The sequence below is a fragment of the Podarcis pityusensis genome, assembly GCF_964106645.2.
Source record: "Podarcis pityusensis genome assembly, chromosome: 3".
Lineage (NCBI taxonomy): Eukaryota > Metazoa > Chordata > Lepidosauria > Squamata > Lacertidae > Podarcis > Podarcis pityusensis.
This window is the reverse complement of record NC_138026.1, coordinates 70,596,175-70,618,400: the sequence shown is the minus strand read 5'-3', so window position 1 is coordinate 70,618,400 and position 22,226 is coordinate 70,596,175. Positions and strand designations below refer to the sequence as shown.

The following is a 22,226-nucleotide window of genomic DNA, read 5'->3' as shown; positions in this document are numbered from 1 at the left end:
AGAACAACAACGAGCCCAGAACAGAACCCTCCGGCACCCCATTTGTCACTTTCCCCCTGGCATAATGAGGAACCATTAGTGAGTGCTCTTTGGGTTTGGTCAATAAAGCATCATAACCATTTCATACCTTCTAAATGGTTCAAATTATTTGATGAATCACTGAAGTGCAAAGATTGAGGGAAAGGATCTGGAAGCAGGTGGCAACTCCTTTATCACCCAAGACCTGAGTAGATCGAATGCCCTCATACCAATCCACATTGGAATTGTAGAAACATTCCAGAGTCTTAGCCCTTTAGTGACACAGATGCTTGAGCTGTCATAGCACATAAATAATAAGGATAAGTTCTTGTGTAATTGCTTCTTCAGGGGTATGTGCTGCTCTGATGAAGTTTGAAATGCAGAAATTATGTGGGTGGGGCTTGTAGTGTGGTCACTCACTCTTTATGCCATCTGAAGGTCAGTAGCATTAGTGTGGAGTGTGTGTGTGTGTGTGTGTGTGTGTGTGTGTGTGTGTGTGTGCCCCTCCTATGCAGTTTTCCTGTGATCACATAGAAGTAGCAACCATGCTGCTCAGGCAAGATAAGGATTGGTTCTAAAAGCATAATCTATAGATAATTTAATCTAAGGTTACTAGACGTCCCTGTTTCCCGGGGACAGTCCCCGGATTTACAAATCAGTCCCCATACAAAATCCATTGAAGTAGAAAAGTGTCCCTGGATTCATTGAAAACAATCTGGTAACCTTAATTTAATCAAGCCTGAGTGTCTGTGTGACCAAAATAAATACATGTTCTTTTCCTATTATTTACCCTTGTCTTCACTTTCCTTCCTCTGATGTTTCCCTCTGTGCTGAATTTTAGATTCTTTCGTTTGAGGATGAGGACTGAGAGGCTGAACCAAAATGTTCACAGAGAAAGTGGGTTTAGAGGGCAGATCTGAAGGAAGATACACACACACACACACACACAGAGAGAGAGAGAGAGAGAGAGAGAGAGAGAGAGAGAGAGAGAGAGACTGCAAAAAGGCAATATTAATGTAATTGTATGGTTGCCTCCATATTCCTTTTGTGTGGTGCTTTACCGATAAATGCATGTGTTCCTGTGCATTGTTTTAGAACTCTTATCACAGGGACTGTGATACTCTGTAAGATTGAGGAGGCACCTGCACATAGCATCTGTGCACTATAAGAGTGCAGGGACTTGGTTAGCAGATCTGAGAAGCTACAGGAGGAAGGGACCATCTCTTACACTCACAGTTGGACTAAACACAGCTTCTCTGTAGCAAAAAGCCATAAGTTGAAGCATGGCAGCTGAAGGATATTTGCATCATATATAGCCTGGCCACTTTCCCTGAAGATAAATGATTCTTCCCTCCTCTGTATTCAGTTGTTCATATGTTAATAGTAAATTATTTGTAAGTAATAACTAAAATTGTGACCAAATTTTAAACACAAAATCTATACCAACCTCTTTCTTGTCAATTGTGAAGTCTCAGCAAAATATCACTTAAGTCTGTGAACCTTCTATAACTTTGGAAATTTGTAAAAAGACTATTACCATAGTTTACAACTTGCGTATGGATGCAGTAAACTTGGGCTTTAATTATTCAGTTTTCCTTCTGCAATCCTCATTTATTTATTGCATTTGCTTTATGCAAAATACCATTAAATAGATTCCGCTTCTAAGAATTGCTTTTTAAGAATAGAATTGTTGCAGTCACACAGATAATTCTTTCTCAGATGTTTAAATAGTAAAGATTGACCATTACCCCCCTTCAGAAATTATGCTCCTCATTTTCTAACCTCCATGTATTTACTAAAGGTCTGATAGGGGAACCTGCACCTGGAGGTCTTCCTATTTGGTGGTTTATATATCTTGCATACACTTTCCCCTTTTTCTTTATTTTAAAAAATCCATGCCTCATATTTTCATCAGAACAAGTGCTTAAGTTGTCTTAGAAACAGTGAAAACTGTCTCACAGTAAGATCTCATAATGCAACCAATTCCCTCCAAGCAAAACAACATACATAAGAGCAGCAGTAAAGTAACAGAAAGGTTCTCATCTTAGCTTCCTGAAGCACTGGGAGAATTCAGCTGTTTTTCTTGGTCATCTGAAAGACAAAATAAATGGTGCCAAGTGAATATGGAGGACATTTGGCAGTTGAGGAGCGGCCACAGAAAAGACCCTGTTCCAGATTTCTGCCTGCCTAACCTCCAGCGGCAGTGGGGTCTCTGATGACGATCTCATTGGGCAGGCAGGTTCACATGGGATAAAGATGTTCTTTGGATCTCTCAGACTCAGGCTCTTTTGCGCTTCATTGGTCAGAACTCAGCATTTTGCATTGTGCCCAGAAAGTGGAAACTGCTTAAGATCTTTTATCTCAGGTGAAGTATGTTCAGTGTGGTGAGCCCTGGCAGCTGCTATACCAGAAGTAATAGTATCTAAAGTGTATTTGCATCAGTGTATTTGATTTATGGCAGTGGGAACTAACTCAACATGAATGCATTTAATTTCACATTTCTGTAGTTTTGAATCCCATATCTTTCTGTAATGTACTTTTACATTTAATGTACATTTCACTGTATGTTCTGGATTTGTTACCTTTTTATTTTTATAGGGTTTCCTCTTTCCTTTTGTTATTTCTTGATTTAAGCAGTGTTTTTATTTCTTTTCCTATCTCTTTGGGAAAATTCCAAAGCAGAGTAAGTGAAACTTTTCTTCTGATTTTTTGTAATAAAAAATATATCTCTTTTCTTTTTAAGGGTCCATCTTGCTGGGAAGATGTTCTGATTCCAAACAGAATAGCTGGTATTTGCCAGTCAAGAAACTGCAGTGGAGAAGTAGCGGTAAGAGACTGTCAAAATGTAATGACTATCAAAAAGCAACATGACTCACTTAGGGAAATTAAACAGAAATACTAAATTGTCTCAAATTGTATATTTTTAACATAACTATGATTGAAGAAGGTCATCAATTCAGGAAAAAAAGATAACATCAACATTTTAAAAGTGACATAGAAGTTAACTCTGTTGAGGTAGGAGTTTTCCCATGTGTGTTCTCATAACATGTCTACAATCTGCCTCTGAATAGTCACATCACTGCTGTGGCATGAAAATGACCCTTGAAAAACAAGATAAATGCCTCATTGAACATCTAAATACTATAAATGATCCTTCCAGCCCAACGACATGATGGAAAGTCAGCTCTTTTCTACATAAATGCTGTTGTTTTGACTTGTCATTTGTATCTTGTCCTTGATTTTTAGCTGCAGTGCCACCAGTCCCCAGCCCCACCCCGAAGTGACATTTGAAATGCATTTGGAGGCATCTTCTTGGACCAAAACACCTGTGGAATTAGGAGGGAAGCTAAGAGCATGTTAGGGTAGCAACACTTGTCATGGGGATTTTACATATCCCTACTGCTAGTTTTGTTGCCTTGGTAAAAATCAAATTTACCCTGTTGTAGCAAACTAATTTTCATTTTCATGGACGAAATAAAAAAATTCCTTCCTGTAGCACCTTAAAGACCAACTAAGTTAGTTCTTGGTATAAGCTTGGTATAAGCTTTCGTGTGCATGCACACTTCTTCAGATACAAGTGTGCATGCACACGAAAGCTTATACCAAGAACTAACTTAGTTGGTCTTTAAGGTGCTACAGGAAGGAATTTTTTTTATTTCGACTATGGCAGACCAACACGGCTACCCATCTGTAACATTTTCATGGAATTATGCATATTGCGTGCTTGCCGGTTTTATGGCTAATGGCCACAGTTGAACTAAGCACCTTTCCCATTTATTTTCTTAAGTTTATGAATGTACGTATAACTGTGTTAGATTGCGGTTGTTGTTGTTTTTTTTCCACAGGAGGGCTGAAATAAACATGATGACATTGTTCACACACTAACTCTTTCCTTTCTGAGTATTAACATTCATGTTCAGAGACATAACATTTGATAATATTTGAATATTTTCACAGTAGCCCAGACCAATCCCTAAAGTTTTCCAAACCTCTCCTATATGTGCTGAAGCATGACTCATGTCACATGTTGTTTCAAGTCATGTTCTAATACATTTTTGGGATCCTCACTTCTTTTTGCCTCTAGGGTGCCTTTTACTTACAGGAAATAGGCAACCGCTGGTAGGTAATTTGATGGATTACTAAACTCTCCGTATTATGTTGTAATCATCAGGCTACATCACTTTGGATTATGTGTGCATTTATAGTCTCATCTATGATCATTGCAACAGTGACTGCATTTATAATGGGGCCTGGCACCATGCATAATTAAAAGCAGACAAAATAAATTCTGCTCTTGAAAACATCGTGGTAGCTGGTGGGATTTATAAGTACTCTAAAAAGGTTTAAAAGTTGTTTTCAATTCATCACTGGAAAGAAAATACTTCTGAATACTTTCTTCCAGGATTCATATTGAGTCCCGGCTGATATGGAGAATGAAGCCAGATAGCTTGGCGGCACCTTTTTCTGCAGCATTCTAGTTTTTTCTTGGGAGGAAAACCTGCTCCAAGATAATCCTTGATTATATCATGTAATTCTAACTGTAATTCTAACTTTAATCTATGATTAGAAGCCAAGATACATCTGGGTATTTCTCAGTCCTGGGAATACCCTTGCCTATGTTCTGATAACCAGAATCCAATTGCTGTAATCTTCTGAACATGTGATACCTTTATCCTGTAGGATTTTCACTGGGTATTATGATGGTAGGTTTTTTATTATCTTGTTGAGCACTTAAATTGATGAGGGGCACTATAAATATCTAGATTGCGATCTTAGACAACATGATTAGAGTTTTACCTCAGGATTTTGGTGTTTCATGAAATAGTATAGTGCAGATCTAGTCATTAGAAATGCTGCTACCTTTGAATTCATTCTCTACATAAAATGCACATATTTATATGCATTTTTAATCAAATGTTGGGAAATTGTGTTATCTGATTGATAGGCAAAACCCAGCCATCCTTTGAAATATGAAATTTGATGAATGTTTCCAATGCAGTTCTTCAGCAATGTTTACACAATTGTGTATACCTGGGTAAAATGTGTGTAAAATGTATAGAAATGTGTTTATTAGAAGAAATTTGCACTAAATGCTGAATATATATATATATATATATATATATACACACACACACACACCAAAAAAAATCACCAACAGAGGTGGAAATGTGGAGAATTTTAAGCTGGAAATATGAGAAACTGAGACAAACAAAAAATGACAGATTTTCCCATTTCCAGTAGAGAACTTGCATATGATCAGGTGGCATCCCGCCCGCCCCGCCCCCCGGCTTTGGAAATACAGGCATACCTCAGAGATATTGCAGGATCGGTTCTGGACCGAACAATTTCTCCTCCCCCCCAATACATACAAAAGTTAGGTTTACAATATACTATAGTCTATTAAACCAGCCCCTCTGCCTGCAGGGGTGGGAGAGGAAAAACTGGGTTCCAGCCCAGTTCCTAGCCATCTCTACTCCCATGGCCAGAAGAGGGGCGTGGGACAGGCTGCCCCATAAGGAGCAATATCTGTAAAGCACAATAAAATGAGGTCTGCCTATAGTAGCTTCTATGATTTGTATCATGACCAAAGCAAAACCTCCTATAGACAGATTCAAATAAAATCTTCTGGCTATTGCCTAATGGATATGTACTTTCTCCTCAAGGGTTCGATATTATTACATGCATTGTTCATTGGGGGGAAACCATCACTGTACTAATTTTTCAACTCTGAAATTTGTAATGGGAAATTATTTTTAAAAGGCATTGTCATGTAAGAGAGCAGAGCCTTCCTGATTGTGAAATGAATGGATATTCCTGTCTCATTTTTAAAGAGCCGGGCAATTAAGTAGTCTCTTTTCCTTAGTCAAGTTGTGATCGGCATGAAAGCATCATCAAGAGTCTCTTTCAGAATCACACTTTTGAGAAGGTGAGCAAAGAGACAGAACTATGACCTTGCTGAGAGTCACTCTGCAGTAATTCAACCGCAGGGGACTCATCAGCCCACTGTGATGCACTGGAGAATATATCAGGCTAAGAGATTTATCCGGTCTCAGTGGGAAAATATTAGATACAGGGTTCAGATCAGTCAGAAAATGTTACATTCTGGATTTCTGGGCTCATGCAAATGACATTATTATCTAAACGTGCTCTTGATCCTGTCTCTTAACTTGCTTCATGGGAAGTGCTTCAGTAATCCTGGAGGCTGCTGCTGGGTGTATCTGATTTAAGAGGCTCGTAACATAGCACGTGTTTAAAAGGGTGATGGTACATAGAAGAGAAGGCAGTCTGCAAATCTAAGCGTTCCAGCTGCTTAGTTCTACAAGTTAAAACACTCCTAGCACTTTTAAGAAAGAAGACAGAGCCAGAACATAAGAAGCAGCCATATCACGATATGGGTCTATCTAGCTCAGTATTGTCTACGGACTGAAAATAGCTCTCCGGGATTTCAGGCAGGGGTCTTCCCCAGCCTTATCTGGAGACTTGAGTGTTACAATGTTCTGCATACAAGGCAGGTGCTCTTGTGAGCTATGGCCCTTTGTGGAACAGTGTGCCTCTCCCTTAAACAGATGGTACAGCATATGAGCTAGGGGTTCTTCGGAAACATCATGCAGGGTTTCATTGCTGTACTTCCCCCCTCTCTGCCTCACAATTCCATTTTTTCTTTCTTTTTGAGTTAGAGAAATGGTGTGAATAGGATAATGGTGCAATTAGACATTTATGTGGAGGCCCTGACATGTATGCTATCATCTACATCATGGAGAGGATTATATGCTGCTGCTCCACCATATGAGGACCCCAGGTAGCACCTGAATTTAGGCTACATCTCAATTTATGTTGTACATTAAAATTATGTGCTTTTTGGTGCATTTGGCTGTCCATATGGTGGATCAGGGACACAGGATCTACCCCTCCTGAAAAAGCATTGCAGCACAGCCAACTCGTCCAAACCTCCCCATCAGTCCAGCTTTAAGCACCTGACCACCTGACCATGACTGTGTGTTATCTCCACTGTCTGGTCAAAGTACCTCCAGTCTGCTTGGAGGCATCAGTCATAGCAGAGGGTCAGGTGACAGATGGGAAGGAGACTTTCCTTCTCCTTTTCTCTGTCCTTTGAAAGGCATGGGTCAGAGTGGAGTGGCAGAGGAATGCCCTGCCCTGGTCCCTCCCTTCCCTGTGGTTTTGCAAATGCCAATTTGGCATTATTTCAAGTGGCTTAGCATATTCAACTTGGGGGGGCTGAGGTTTGTAAAATACGCTAGTAACTCTGTTAATATCAGTGGGACTCTTTCGAATTAAGTGGCTGGCTTTAGGTAATGTGCCAAATAAAGCCTAACATTGTGGGTAAATAAGTGAAAATGACCCATTCAGAACGGCTTCCGTGTCAGTGAGATCACTTAAAGTGCTGGCCAAGGAGCTTGAAAGGATACTTGGAAGTGCACCGAAGTGTTTCCAGTGTCACTATGCCTCAACGCATCCTTGAAGGGCTCTGCCATGGCTTGAAATTTTATAGTGAGGAAAGAAAATAGACTCTGGGTGGCCTGTTATCCACAGTCTATCATGTCAGTGGTCTGTAACAGCTGCTTTTGGAGCCTGGGTAGCCTGTTATGCCAATCTGCCATTAATCTCCTGATCAATGATACAGCTTACTGTAACAGCTCTTTCTGGAGCTTTTAAGGCACGGTGTGTGAATGAATGCTCTGGGAGTTTTGAAGTCTTGGAGCATTAGCAGGAAAAAGTCTATGTTCAGATTTTTGGACTGTGTTTGATTACGTTTATCTTTCAAAATGTATTTATGAAAGCGAAGTAGTGTCAACCTGACCTGCTGCTGGGCTGGGACTTGGAGACTGTGGTGCAGCTTGTTAATTTGATCTTGATCCAAGCTGAGGACTGGTGCATAACATGTCTCATCTTATGAAAGGGCAGGAGTCATTGTGTTATTGTTCTTATAGTCATCCTCACTGGCAAGTATTTGGGCAACTAGTTTAGGACCCAAGTCAAGCTGGAAAGCTGTCATATGTCAGAAAGCTGAAACTAATTGGTACGCTCAGTTGTGTGTATGCTGGGGCCTCATATTGTCCAATAAGCATTTTTAATGTGAAAAGGGATTTGGGCAGAGAATATTCCCTGAAAGAAAAAACCCTAAAATCTTAATATTTTTTTGACACTGGTTCATTGTTGTTTGCAACAGTGAATGTCTGCAGCTTTGGCAATGGTTCTTGTTCCTCCTAGTAACAATCATCTGTTCACATTGCCAGTTGGATTTGACTGTGCCTGCCTTATAAATTAGCCCCAAGTTATCTGTCTGCTTCCAAAAAGGCAAAATTATAGCCTGTGCTTTGCTCCTAAATGAGGTTAGTGGAGGATGGATGGAGCCCTCCATCCCTCTGTTGCCACCCTCTTGTACAATGTAAAAGCAAAGTGGTAAAAATAAAAATAGCAGGCTGGAAACATAGCAAGGTTGTGGAAGAGGTGCAGAACACACCCTTCCACTATACTGTGGAAGTGCAGCATCTTCAACATAGTGACAGTTCACTCCTGACTTTGAATCAGGGGTCTCCTTGGATAGGGAGTGCAGGAAGCAGCCCACTATGCCACTTCCACAAAGGAAGCTCATTCCTGCAGAACTTTCGGGCCCCAAGATTCCAGCTGGAAGACAAGAGGTTTCTACACAAGGAGTCTGTGCTCACTTCTGGCTGTGAGAGCCTCACCCCATCAACCACAGGAGCAGAGGAGATAGGAGAGGCAGACAGGAGCTACCAGGCCTGTAATTTTGAAAAATAGCCATGAAGCTGGAACAAACCATGCTCATGATGAAGATGTTCACACGGAGGTGGTGCCTGCTATTAATGCCTGAATGCCATGGGTGAATTCTATTGGATCAGCTAAGTGATCAGCTTCACCAATGCACATCAAGATATGTGGAAGGGTGTGATGAGTTTCCATTGCTACTGCTGAAACACCAGTAACCTTTGGCTGCTTCTTTCAGAATTGTTCCATTCCAGCTGGTCATTGCAGGCACTTCGTAACAGAGGATAGTGTCTGAGCTTGTTTCTTCCCATCTTCCAAACTCTCTTCCTTTTGTTCCATGCCTTTTAGACTGCAAGCCTGAAGGCAGAGAATCTGAACTGCAACATTGAACTTGCAACATGGAGAAAAAATTGTGAGCCACTCTACCTATTTTCATCTGAACAGCAAGACAAAAAATAATGCTTTAAATAAGTAAATTTTAGTATTAACTCCCCACCCAGCTTGATTCAGAAATGAGTCTGCATCTTTGGAGAACACTCTTAAGAAGCCCCTTAAAATTCAAAATTTTATCCATAATGTTCACTGTAGTATATCTTATTAACTTAAATCTTCATATATTTTTCATCCATTATTCTGGTTGGTAATTGCTGCTCAAGCAAACACTTCCCCAAAAGGATTTTGAAGGCTCTAATTAACTCTGGGAAATGCCACAGTGGAAAATGGATCTGTGCTGTCTTTGAGCTTGCCGCCCATTTGTGGGAATGCCTTCAAATTGTTTTCTGGTATGGGTGGAAGCCCCTCTTCTTCTTCTTTTAAAAAATGTGTTTGTTTATTTTAATGGATCAATACTTTAGAATTTCCACTCGACCTTGCCTTTCTTTGTATTCTTGAACTTCATTCATACATTTGCTGATTGGTTGTTTTGTCTTTAATTACTATTTTAAAGAAGTTATGATTCTCTGGGAGCTTACCTCCTATAGGCATTTCCTTCTTGACAATGGCAGCATTGGCTTGCAATGGCAATGTTGCTTTGTTCCATGTGTGCTATATGCACGTTGCCTGGAAATGTTCTTTGTTCTGAGATGGGTGTGAACATACAGGTATGTGTGGGTTTGCCCTTGTTCTTTCCGCATTAGATTTCCCATGCTTGGCAGTTACTTACTCTAAAACGTAAATGCTACTTGCCTTAAAAAAGAGAGAGAGAGAGACATCTGAGCAACTTTAAAGAGTTTGCTGTGATAGCCAAAGACTGCTGGTCTCATTCAGTAGCAGCTGGAGATTTGAGGAAAGGGATTTTGTTTCCACAGGGTGATTTCATTATATGTGATGGATAAAATATCTCAAGCAATTATATAAGAACCTGATACTATGTGTCTCAGCAGAGCAATGAGCTTATCTGTTGAAATAAAATCCCCAGTAAAATCTAAGCAGCAGACTACGTTTACAATTTATATATGAAGTTGAACTGTTCTGGTAATACACTTCCTACCTAATATAAATTATACAGTGATTTCGTGGCTCCTTTTTCTAAGGATGCTCCTGAAATTCTTATCCAAATTTATTGCAGCGTTCTGGACTTTCAGCTGGCCTTGCTTCTGAAGTGGAATATTAGGAATTATCCTTTGTTGTTGTTTTCCAATTTTTGTGGAAAACACTGTGCATGCATAGTTTGCTACAGTTCCTTTTCCTCCTTTGCAAACCTCCCCCAGTACATTACCAAAGTAGACATGCACAATGATAAACTGCAAAAGAAAAAGAAGAAATATTGATGCTGTATGTAGGATTGTATTATTTTGTGTGTGTAAGAGTGCATGCAGTTTTTACTGATATGAGCTAGAAAATAAAAAGCAAATTTGATGTGATTGGCTGCTATTGTATCCAGATTATATTGGGGTAGTCTTTTACCAATGTGCAGCGGTATGTTTGAACATGACTAACAGCAGTCCTAACTATAGGAAGCTGGTGAAACTTAGGCCAGTGTAAGTTACTGGTGTAAGTTACCCTTATCCCAAACTCCATTTAGGAGCCCCAGGTTGAGCCAGCAGGTGAGTATAGGTCCTAGGTTTCAAGGATTGGACCTAGGTCACACAACCAAGCTGAACAGGGTTTGGAACAGGTGTAAGTCTCCCCTTGCCCTGTTTTGCCTTCACCACATCCCTTGAATATTCATTTTGGGGTTTACACTGGCATAAATTATGCCATTTTAAGGAGATTGCTAATTCAGAAGTTCTTGATCTGTGCTGGAGTAAGAGACTTACAGCCTGGCTCAGCTGGGAATGTCCAAGATTCACTAAATCAAAATTATCTCATTCCTGTGGACCTTGGGTTTGGATTGCACGGTATAAGGCTACTCAGAAGTAAGCCCTGTTGAATTCAATATGACTTCCAGGTAACTCAGTATGGAATTTCACCCCAAAGGCTGCAATCCTTTGTACACTTACTAGGGCATAAGTTCCAGTGCTTTTTTTTCTGGAGGTACGCGGGGGTACACATACCCCTAAACATTTTGTGAATCTTGGTACTTTTGTCCATTTACTGTATTTATTTTTCCTGATTTGAACTATAAAATGGTGATTTTCTTGAGTCAAAATGAGAGTACCCCTAAACATTTATTTTTAGAAAAAAAGCACTGGTAAGTTCAGTTATATTCAGTGGAGCTTACTAAGTAGATCTGTATAGGATTTCACTGACCTAGGAGCACCAGATATAGGACAGAGTGAATTAGAATAATAGTAAGGGGAAAATATTCTTACCCCTGCTTTTCAACAAGAAAAGTCAATTTTGTTAATAATTCCAGGGCCTCATGATGTGCTATATAAAATGAATATTCTGCCATGGTAGAAATACACACACACCTTGAAGTAAGATTACTTCTGACCATATTGAAAGAAATCTTGGAAGAAAAGAATAAAAAGGGGAAGACAAGTAATACAATATTTTCCCATTAAGCAAAACTTTGATAGAAGTCAAAGTCATTCCCAGTCCAGCAAAAAAGTATGATATAATAAAAAAACCCAATTTTCTCTTTCATAAAATATGCATTGTCTTTTGTACAATGCTAATAAATTTTGAAATGACAATTTTGAACTGTTCTAAGAACTGAAAAGAACATCACTGGGATATTTGTCTTTTCAAACAATCATACATGATCCCTACTATTGTAGGGTTTATCCTATTTTATTTATTAATTTTAAATTAGCAATATGGATGGGTGGGTGGGTATGGGTTACACAGTTGAATAAAGTGAAGAGTTATTGGCATCAGAAGACATGAGTCAGATACCCACTCATAAGGACATACTGAAAACCTTCTTGTACCAGGTTTGAGTAATAATTTATCTGTCCCCCTAAACTGAATGCAATCCACCTAGCATACTTTCTGGTTTATCTAGAACAGTAATGGGGAACAAGTATAGTTGGACTCTTAACTATCATCATTCCCAGCCAGCATGGCAATAGTCAAAGATGGTGGGAGTTGTAGTCCACAAGGGACTCGATGGCCCTTGTGGTCTCTTCCAACTCTATGATTCTATGATTCTGTTTCCCATGCCTGATCTAGCAGAAAAACTCCTTTTGCTGGAACTATGAAAACAGAGTGGTATGTCATCAAAGGCCACAGTATCAAAAACTGCTGGTTAGCATAGTCTGCAGAAGTTTCTCTGCCCATTTTTAAAAAGCATACATCATGGGTTTTTGTTTGTTTGTTTCCTTTGTAAACCCCTCTGAACTAGATGAAATAACACACCCTGAGTGTCAAATTAACGTAAAAGACTTTGAATTTATATGCAATCCCAGATTCACTGTCTCTGATACAGTTTGAATTATTGTGACTAGTTATTCAAGGGATACAAGGCAGCTGGAGATGGGTGGAGGAAAATGGCTGGATGGCATTGCATGTATTAAGTTTTTTTTCTAGATTATGTTCACTTGAATCTCTTTGAGAAATATGATTATATGGATACGCGTTGTCGTGTAGATCAGTTCACCAAATGTTATAGTTTCCTTTCCTATCTTAGTGTACTTGTGTAATTATTATGTGGCTTTGATCAGTGGCTTTTTCGTGAAGGCTTGGTTAGTTTGTTTGAAAAGGGAAGGGCACACAGATCTGACAATAAAGTGTTTCTTTTCCTCTTCTAAGTGAGACATTGCCAGAGGACTCAGTCTGCTAGTGTATTTGAACTTTTCCTTCATGGAGCCCCTTTGGAGTCTTAAATTGGCATACAAATTCAAATCTGATTGCCTGTGGAAATTAAGCCTGGAGGAATGGATGGTTTCTCTACAGGAAACACTTGATAATAAAATTGAACAGTTGGATTCTACTTTGAGGGCTGATATATACATGTAAGACCTGAAAATCAGCAGTGATGTCTAGCATAAGATGATGGAGATACATTTTAAATAGCTTCTTTGATGCCAAGCTTTATTTGTAGCTCATATTAGACCATACATATCTTTAACAATCTATATGTTAATGCAGTGGGTTGGGTTCAATACAGCTAGGATGAATCGTGACCTAAATTTTATTGCTGGCACTTACCTCCTCAAATAATTCAGGCTGGATTCAACAAACTATGACCTCTAGCTATGGTTTTGCAATTTTTGTGTCATATTGCCCAGGTATGCAAAAGGAGGATGCGGACAGTTGAAAATGGGTTTAATCATGGCTTCAATTTTTCTAACTACATCAAACGATGCTGGTAGAGAGAGAGGGGGGAAATATATTTTTGTGGCATAACTTGTCTAGAGAGGAGGACTGGGATGAACCATCACAGGATGCTTACACTAAATAGGGCTGTTGGTCCATCTATCTCAGGATTGTCTATACACAGACTGGCAGTGCTTCTCCAGGGTTTCAGAAAGAGGTCTCTCTTGGCCCTTCCTGGAGATACCAGGAATTGAGTGAGACCTTCTCCATGCAAAGCAGTTGCTCTGCCACTGAGCTAATGACTCTTCCCCAGGAGAATCATGTTCAAAACCTCTCTGTAGCAGACACTTCATTTATTTAAAAGGCTTAGTAAACTGCTTAATATTTCAAAAATATCCAATGGTGCAGAGTCTAAAATATAAGCAATAAATCATTCAAGGAAAAACAGAAGCTCAAAGCAATAATACGGAAATATGAAAGCAAATGGAACAGAAATTCAGACACATAAACCAGGGTCCCTTCTTGTGGATCAAGGAAAGCATGGGCAAAAAGATAAGTCTTCAAAAGATGTTTGAAACAATTCACAATTGCTGCTTCATATAAGGCAGAGAGGGAAGAGCATTCTACAGTACAGGGGCCACAGCAGAAAATGCCCGTTTTTGGGTCACTGCCCTATGAGACTCTGTATGGTTTGATAGCACAAGTAGAATTTCTCCAGATGGTAATGCTCTTACAGTCCAGGTGGTCTTTCAGGTAACATGACTGAGTTGTTCAGGGCTTTGTACATTAAAAGGATGTTGAACATGGCCTAGGAGGTGATCAGTAGTTGTCAAGTACCTCAGGGTCCATGGAGGGCTTCCCAAAAGATAACCCCCACTCCCCTCTAGCTTGAATTAGCCATGGTGGGCAGGGTTCCAGAGAGCATGGTTCAAAATGCAGCTGCAAGGTTGCTGACCAAAGTTGTTTTTTATTTGAGATTGTAAGCTGTTTTGAGGCAGAAGTATTTTTTTTTTAATTCTTGTTGCCCCAAGACACTCTCCTTGCCCCATTGCTTAATTTGTGAAATTCCACAAAATTTCATTTGGGAAAAAAATGTAGGAAGGAACTAGGAAACCTCTGGTCCTCCAGATATTGCAGGACTCCAAGTCCCACCAGCATGGCCCATCATAACTGAAGGTGGGAGCTGTAGTCTGACAACATCTGAAGAGCACCAGATTTCCCATTCTTGATGTAGTGAGAGGGAATACAGTGACTCAGGTGGGCAAAAATGTTACATAACAAGTTGTACTATTACTGCTGATAATAATGTATATCTCCAAGTTTAGTCAAAGCATTTCCAAGTAAGCGGGCAGCAGTAAGTTTTTGGATAGCTCAATATAAAGGCTTTGAAAGTGCACAAAAAATTGAATATGACCATCGACAATAGAGCAATGTGAGTGTCTCTCTCCAATATCTGCTTTCTGTCTGTGTGCTGACTGACTGAACCCACTGCCCTTTTCCGAATGCCTCTGGCGAAGTCGGAGAAAAGACCTGCTATTCATGATAAAAGCTCTTTGGGCTCAGACTCCTTTGCCAGTTCTTCATCAAGGCTGTCCATATCCAGTACGCTTGGTCTCAGTTAATAGATCAACTCTGACCTTTGTGGGAGAGAGCAAACGGGGAGCGGGGGTGAGAAATGTATGAGAACACTTTAAAAAATATTTCTGAATGAGGTGCTAGGCCACAGAGGGGAAGTTATGATTCTACATGCAATTTAATCATACTTCCTTTTCCCCGACTCGGTGCATGAGGCTTTGGATAATAAACTAAGTCTGAAAGAGACTCTTTGGAGGTCTCAGGTGTGATGCCCCAAAGGTGACCAGGAGGGCTTGACTTCAGTGGTAGGTGGGGATGGGATAAGGGAGTGAGTCTTAGACTTGAACCCTCCCTGTGTCTTAGGGATGGGAGCATGACAGGACTGAGTATTGGAACAGGCTTGAAAGTCAAACAAATCTGTTATAAGTGTTTCAAAAAATAGGTTGTTTAACAGCGGGTATTTTGAATCAAGCTAGAGGGAGAGTTGATGGGTGAGTTCTCTCTCTCTCTCTCTCTCTCTCTCTCTCTCTCTCTCTCTCTCTCTTTCACACACACACACACACACACACACACACACACACACTTCTAGCGTGTTAGCCTGTTCTTCCAAGTACTGCATAGAAAATAGAGGGTTACTTCATTGAAGCAAAATGCTAACTGCATACAGACCAAGAGGCTGGATAGTTTGAGAGTTAACTCTACTACAATGGATTAAGTTCTTTGAGGTTTGGAGCCAGCCTGTTAATCAGCAAACAAATATTATCTGGATTTAATTTTGGGGAGAAATGTTACTTGTATATTTGGTAATCATGCTTTTTATGGCAGTATTGTCCTTTAAAAACAAACAAAAAAGGATTATGCACACAATGTACATCTATTGGCTGCTTTACAAGAACTAATAATTTCCTTTCTGTTAATAACTTGCACAGCATTCTACACAGAGAGCACACACAATTAGAATTCAAAAATAATTAGCAACATTTTTTCCAAAATGCAGATTAATTACTAATGATGAAAGTTATAATATCTGGTCTCTGGAGACAGCAATGTAGCTAACTACAACTTAATGGAATATCCATGTGTAAGAAATGTGGTAGCTTCTTACGTGTCATAATTTCCTTCCCTGCTAATAAAAGAAGCTTGTCGGAAATAATAGCACAGGTTCGGTGGGAATTGCTTTGGGCGTAGCAGGAAACTCTGCCAATGGTGTTGATGATAGAAAGGGCTTAATATTGCAGAATGATACCTATCCAGTGGAAAGGAATGTTTCTGATGGCAGAGGCCTCAGCTGTGCCCAGACAGGTGGAAAGTTACCGCTGGTGGTTCTCTTGCTAGCAGAAGTAGGCAGAAAGCCATTATATGGCACATTTGAGAGATGGGGATCTGCTGCACTCAAAGCCTTTGCATCCCCCAAGGGACTCAATTCTTTGTTCCCTCAGCTATGCCTGGAGCTGGCATAGGGAAAAAGAAAGAAAAACTGCTCTTACACACACCTGTTCTGCTTTGCCTGGTGCAAGCTCAGCAATGGATTCATCCCTGCACTGCTCCCCAACCCCACTTAGGATTGCTCTGTAACTCCCCCAAAACTAGACCCACATTATATCAATTTAAACTTCATATCTAAATCATATTAATGATTAAATGCCTAGCAGTTCACTGTAGTTACAGCGTATTCTGTTACAAATCTGTTTATCAGAAAGGGACTCGAGGGCCATTAGCTCCACTCTTGCCATGGGAATGGCATTAACAGTGCATCCTACAGTCCGAAAGCATACCAGCGTGAGTAGATAAATAGGTACCCCTGTGGTGGGAAGGTAAACAGCGTTTCCGTGCACTCTGGCACTTGTCACAGTATTCCATACACCAGAAGTGGTTTTGTCATGCTGGCCACGTGACCCGGAAAAACTGTATGCGGACAAACACCAGCTCCCTCGGCCTGAAAGCGGAGATAAGCTCCGCACCCCATAGTTCAATTTGACTGGACTTAACCATCCAGGGGTCCTTTAGCTTTACCTTTTACCTTACACAGAAGTAAGCCACATCAAGTTCCATGAGAGTTATTCCCACTTAAGTGAGTGCATAGGATTGTAGCCTACAAATATCTAAATTATTCTTAACAGATGTATAATTTTAATAATCATGGCAGAAGGACAAATTATTGGAGAAAGTTGTCTTTTTAAATTCTCCAACTTTAAAATTCATGTCAGGTTCATGATATAGAACCATATCTTTACCAGCGGTATTACACCCCTGCAGGAATAAAAAAAAGATGTTCAAGGAAATGTAGGTGATATCAATGTGTGAACACAGATTTTATGTGCATTTTGGTGAAACTGCAAGTCATTAACCATTAGCATTGACACCAAATCCCAAAGTCAATGATCCCAAAGTCTTGATAAATATCCAGATAAATGTTATTAGGGCAAAATAGAAGGAGAGGAAGAAATTGTGTGCTTTCATTCTTTTATCCTTTTTACTGGGTTTTCACAGCATTAGACTTTTTCTTAGACTCTTAGACTCAATTTCAAGTTGGAATTCAGAAAGAACAGCACAATAATAATATTCTACAATATTCTAAAACACTTCTAGTGGTCATGATTGAATCACAACTTTGCAAAACAAACTTAAATTATCGGTTTTTATAAAATACTCAGAAAAGGGGGGTGTTGTTTTTCACATCACAATATTTTATTTTTTGGGAGAAGCAAATGTTCATGCGATGCATGTCAGACTCCAGTAGTCAACTGGATCTCCAGTAGATCTGTTCTGGTCCATCAGTTGTTTACAATGCAACATGATGTAGTGCAGTCGGTAAGTTATTCATATCATGAAGAACAATGTGGGCATGAGTTTCTCCTGGAAATGGTTCTTTCTGTTTACAGGTCTGACAAATTTTGAAAATACCTAGTTGAAATGAATAGGATCAAATTATACCATAGAGTTGCATTCCTACTGTCAGGGAAGAGTTAGAGTTAGAAGTTTCCAGTTTCCCAGAGGGAGAATGTTTTCCCCAAGGGGGGGGGGAGAGCAGTGAATCTAACAGAAGAGAGCAACAGGAACAACAGGGAGGGAAAGGATGTTCCCAGGAAAGGCAAGGGTTAAGTTCTAGCTCAGATTCAGAGGAGGGGAGATACAAGCCAACTCTAGCCAGGAGGCTAGAAAAAAGAGCGGGAAAGCGAAGGGAAGGGCGCCTTTGCCATTTTGAGGGTGGCTGGTCACGGAGAAGCAGAGCTCAGAAGGTATCTGAAAGAAGTGGCTCTGAGGAAGAATAGTTAAAGATAAGAACCATTTATAAGTTTGTTTGTTAATACACAATAGGTAAAGGTAAAGGGACCCCTGACCATTAGGTCCAGTCGTGACCGACTCTGAGGCTGTGACGCTCATCTCGCTTTACTGCCCAAGGGAGCCAGCGTACAGCTTCCGGGTCATGTGGCCAGCATGACTAAGCCGCTTCTGGCAAACCAGAGCAGCGCACGGAAACGCTGTTTACCTTCCCGCCGGAGCGGTACCTATTTATCTACTTGCACTTTGATGTGCTTTCAAACTGCTAGGTGGGCAGAAGCTGGGACCGAGCAATGGGAGCTCACCCCGTCGCGGGGATTCGAACCGCCAATCTTCTGATCAGCAAGTCCTAGGCTCTGTGGTTTAACCCACAGCGCCACCCGCGTCCCTAATACACAATAAAAAGTTGTAAAAGAACAAGAAGCGTTTGTGTGGTGATCTGAAGAGGACAACGACCAGTCCTGACACCTGCTTGCTAGCTATACATTAAATGACTGTGTAAAAAAAACAGTATGGAGGCAGTAAACTATATATTGGGGGGGGGGGAGGACAGAATCCCTTTCATCAAGAAAAGTATATTCCTTATTAAATGCAGTACACAGCACAGTGTGTCATGATAGTAAACTCTGTTCTTTGTTGCTGGGATATTTATGTCCTCTGTTTACACTTTGTCATACCCCTAGCAGTAGATATAATTCTGTTGGGTTTACAACACTTTGTACAGAACTGTACAGAAGCTCTCCAGTGATATACTTTTTAACTGGGTAACTTTTTATGCTTCTGTAATGTCTTTTTGGGAGGGGGGTGTCCCCACTCCTTCTACAACAGTTAAACAGCCACATAAACATCTTCTTTTGATAAGCAACATTTCAGCTCATGTTGCACATTTCTGTTTGTATTTCCATATAAGGTTATAGACCAGATTCTTGATACTCTCAGAGCTTAAAGGTGTGTTTGGTGATGGTTTCAACAGAGTTATGCTTTACTCACAATGTATTAATAGAAATAGAGCTGGAAGAGTCTAGGAGTCTGGCTTTCTGTCTCTGCCTAATCAAAGGGCAATACCTTCTATTCTCTGGATTTCAACTCAGAAATTCATTAATCCTGGACCAGGGATAGGGAATAGATGGCCCTCCAGATATTTTTTGAGCCATAACTCCCATCACCCCTGACCATTTCCTATGCTGGCTGGGGTTGAAGGGCACTAAAGGCAGCAACATCTGAAGGGTCACAAGTTTTCATTCTCTGGTTAACTTCCACTGCATTCATGTACTGCCTTGCCCTGGTTCTAACATGCTTCCCAAGCTAGAAGTGGAAGTGTACATATGTTACCTTGATTAGCATCTGGATGTGGGGAAATCCACTACTCAACAACAGACTCTTGTGAGTGAGGTCTGAGTGAGGAAACAGCTTCCTGCATGTGGATAAATCCTTGTAGAATCCAGGACCTTTTTATTTCTGTACCAGTTTGGTTCTCCATTAATCCCTCATTCCTGCAAGAAAACCATCACAGAATCTATGCAAGTGCTAATGCATTCTCTTTCTTCAGATGATGTCCAAAGAGCAAAATATACACCTTGTACAAAGATACTGTGAGGCATCCTTCCTAAAGCATTCCTAATGAGCATCCCCTTTTTCCACTGGCAGTAGTGATTTATCTACTGCCTCAGACTTCACTTCGACTAAGATAAAGAGAGGACATGAAGTGCAAGTATGTAATCTTCCTTTTATCTCTTCTTCAATATTGCAGGAATTCTACTTTAAATGTGGAGCACACCCAACCTCTGACAGTGAGACATCTGTGGCACTGAACCTCATTACAACAAATAGTCGGTGCATATCATGTATAACCTGTACAGATGTTCGGTAAGTCAGCTTGAAGAATGCTAAGCACAGTATCCTGGCAATACTAAGACTGCATTTTTAGGGTGTGCTACTTAATTTTAATTCTGTTTTGTTACAATGGAATATGAATCACACTTTCCACAATAGAATTTCTGGGGGTTTTATAACAGAAATCATTGTGTTGATCCTGCTACTGAATCAATTGGCAGTATGCATTACATTGCTTTCCCTCATCCAATCTATTAGGGACACAAATGTTGCGTACATATTCAATGGTTATTTTTGAAATTCTGGAATAAAAACATTTAAATAATAATAATAATAATAATAATAATAATAATAATAAGGTCAAGTGGTCCACTTTTAAATCTGGGAGGAGACAGTGGTCCAGTTCAGGGAATCATTTTAAGTTTTATAAACCCGGTTTATGAACCTGGGAATTAGCCCCAAAGCACTCTTTCCTCACACCATATCCTGATTTTGGTGTAATATTCAAGGCTTGTATTGTGCTAGAGTTCCCAATTAGGTCCATAAAGACAGCATGTTTATAGTTGTATACTGGAACTGTTCCATAAAGGTAAAGGTAAAGGTACCCCTGCCCGTACGGGCCAGTCATGTCCGATTCTAGGGTTGTGCGCCCATCTCACTTGAGGCCGGGGGCCAGCGCTGTCCAGAGACACTTCCGGGTCACGTGGCCAGCGTGACGAAGCTGCTCTGGCGAGCCAGCACCAGCACAGCACATGGAAACGCCGTTTACCTTCCTGCTATAAAGCGGTACCTATTTATCTACTTGCACTTGGGGGTGCTTTCGAACTGCTAGGTGGGCAGGAGCTGGGACCGAACGACGGTAGCTCACCCCGCCGCGGGGATTCGAACCGGCGACCATGCGATCGGCAAATCCTAGGCACTGAGGTTTTACCCACAGCGCCACCCGCGTCCCTTGGAACTGTTCCATACTTGGTGTCAATTAACAAGCCAGGAAACCACAACTCTGGCCTAATATAAGCCAATATCTTCATGCTTCAGCCAGTGTGTGGTAGGAGAGGTAGAGGGAAAGTGTTGAGCCCCAAGACATATTCCCAACTTTGTAAACCAGCATGTATGAAGCCTTGAATGATTAAAGTGGTCTTGAGTAGGGACAGGGAGAGAGAATTTCTGGAAAGGCATACACAGTTTGAAAATAAATAGATGTTATTTTTTTCTCCATCTCAAGCACAACACAATATAGTCCATTAAACTGTTTCGCTGTGCTGCTGGTGCTGCCTTGACTGTCTGCTGACAGTACTTTGCTGTAGAAAATGAGCCTTTCTGATAGGTTAAAAGATAAGTCAGCTTTGAAAAGAATAGTGGGATGCCCATCACTTCACAGATATTTGAGAGTTATAAAACTGTCATCTGTCTCTCTTACAATTCATCTTTCAGGCACACTATGCTGAAACACTTCAATAGCTTGTGCCGTCCATTAGGTCTAGAGTGTCACCCAGCTGCTGGGACAAAAAGAAAGTATTGAACACATTCCTTCTCTCTGCTTTTTAGGATGATATAGACAAAAAAGTTACTTTTGGGTACTAAAGCTCATCCTGGGATAATTTGGTCATCTGTGTGGGGTCTATGTTTTGGTAGATCTGATTTTTAAAAAGCAATATAGAGGGAAGGAGTTGGACTGTTGGTCTTTTTATAAAAAATAGTCTGCCATCCAAGTAATAAAGAGAGAGATTTTTCTTTCAAAAAGGTTCAGAAAAAGGTAACTGCAAAGAATAAGGGGCTGGAGAACTTGAAAGCATGTAGTCCTATTCCCAGATTTAATTTTATAATTTCTATTAAGCAGGTTTACTAAAAGTGAAAATCAGGACAAAGTTTTTGTTGTTTGTTGAACTTTTTTATTTTTTTTTTTAGTAAAAGCTACAATAATTTGAGTTTTTGAGCTTTTTGTGGCATTTTGGGCACAATTTAACCCCTGTTGCTGGTTTTCCAGGACATTTGCCCGATTTCCAAAAAATAACCCAGGATGCCATTTTTGTAGGCGAATTTCAGGACATGTCCTGGAAAATCTGGATGTATGGCAGCCCTAGCTAAATCCAGAGTTGATATACCATGAAGTATAATGCCTTTTG

General features: G+C 40.3%; 1 protein-coding gene across 5 annotated transcripts in view; it reads left to right on the top strand.

Annotated features, from left to right (window-relative positions):
• Positions 1–22,226, top strand: part of PRKN (parkin RBR E3 ubiquitin protein ligase) — a 611,538-nt gene that overhangs the window by 289,455 nt on the left and 299,857 nt on the right. For all 5 annotated transcript variants that reach the window (XR_013984719.1, XM_081000694.1, XM_081000696.1 and 2 more), the window contains exons 5-6: positions 2,762–2,845; positions 20,018–20,133. Coding sequence is in view for 4 of the 5 variants with exons in the window: in XM_081000694.1 (XP_080856820.1) it covers positions 2,762–2,845; positions 20,018–20,133 (200 nt within the window). In the remaining variant the exon portion in view is untranslated. The remainder of the gene's footprint in view (positions 1–2,761; positions 2,846–20,017; positions 20,134–22,226) is intronic.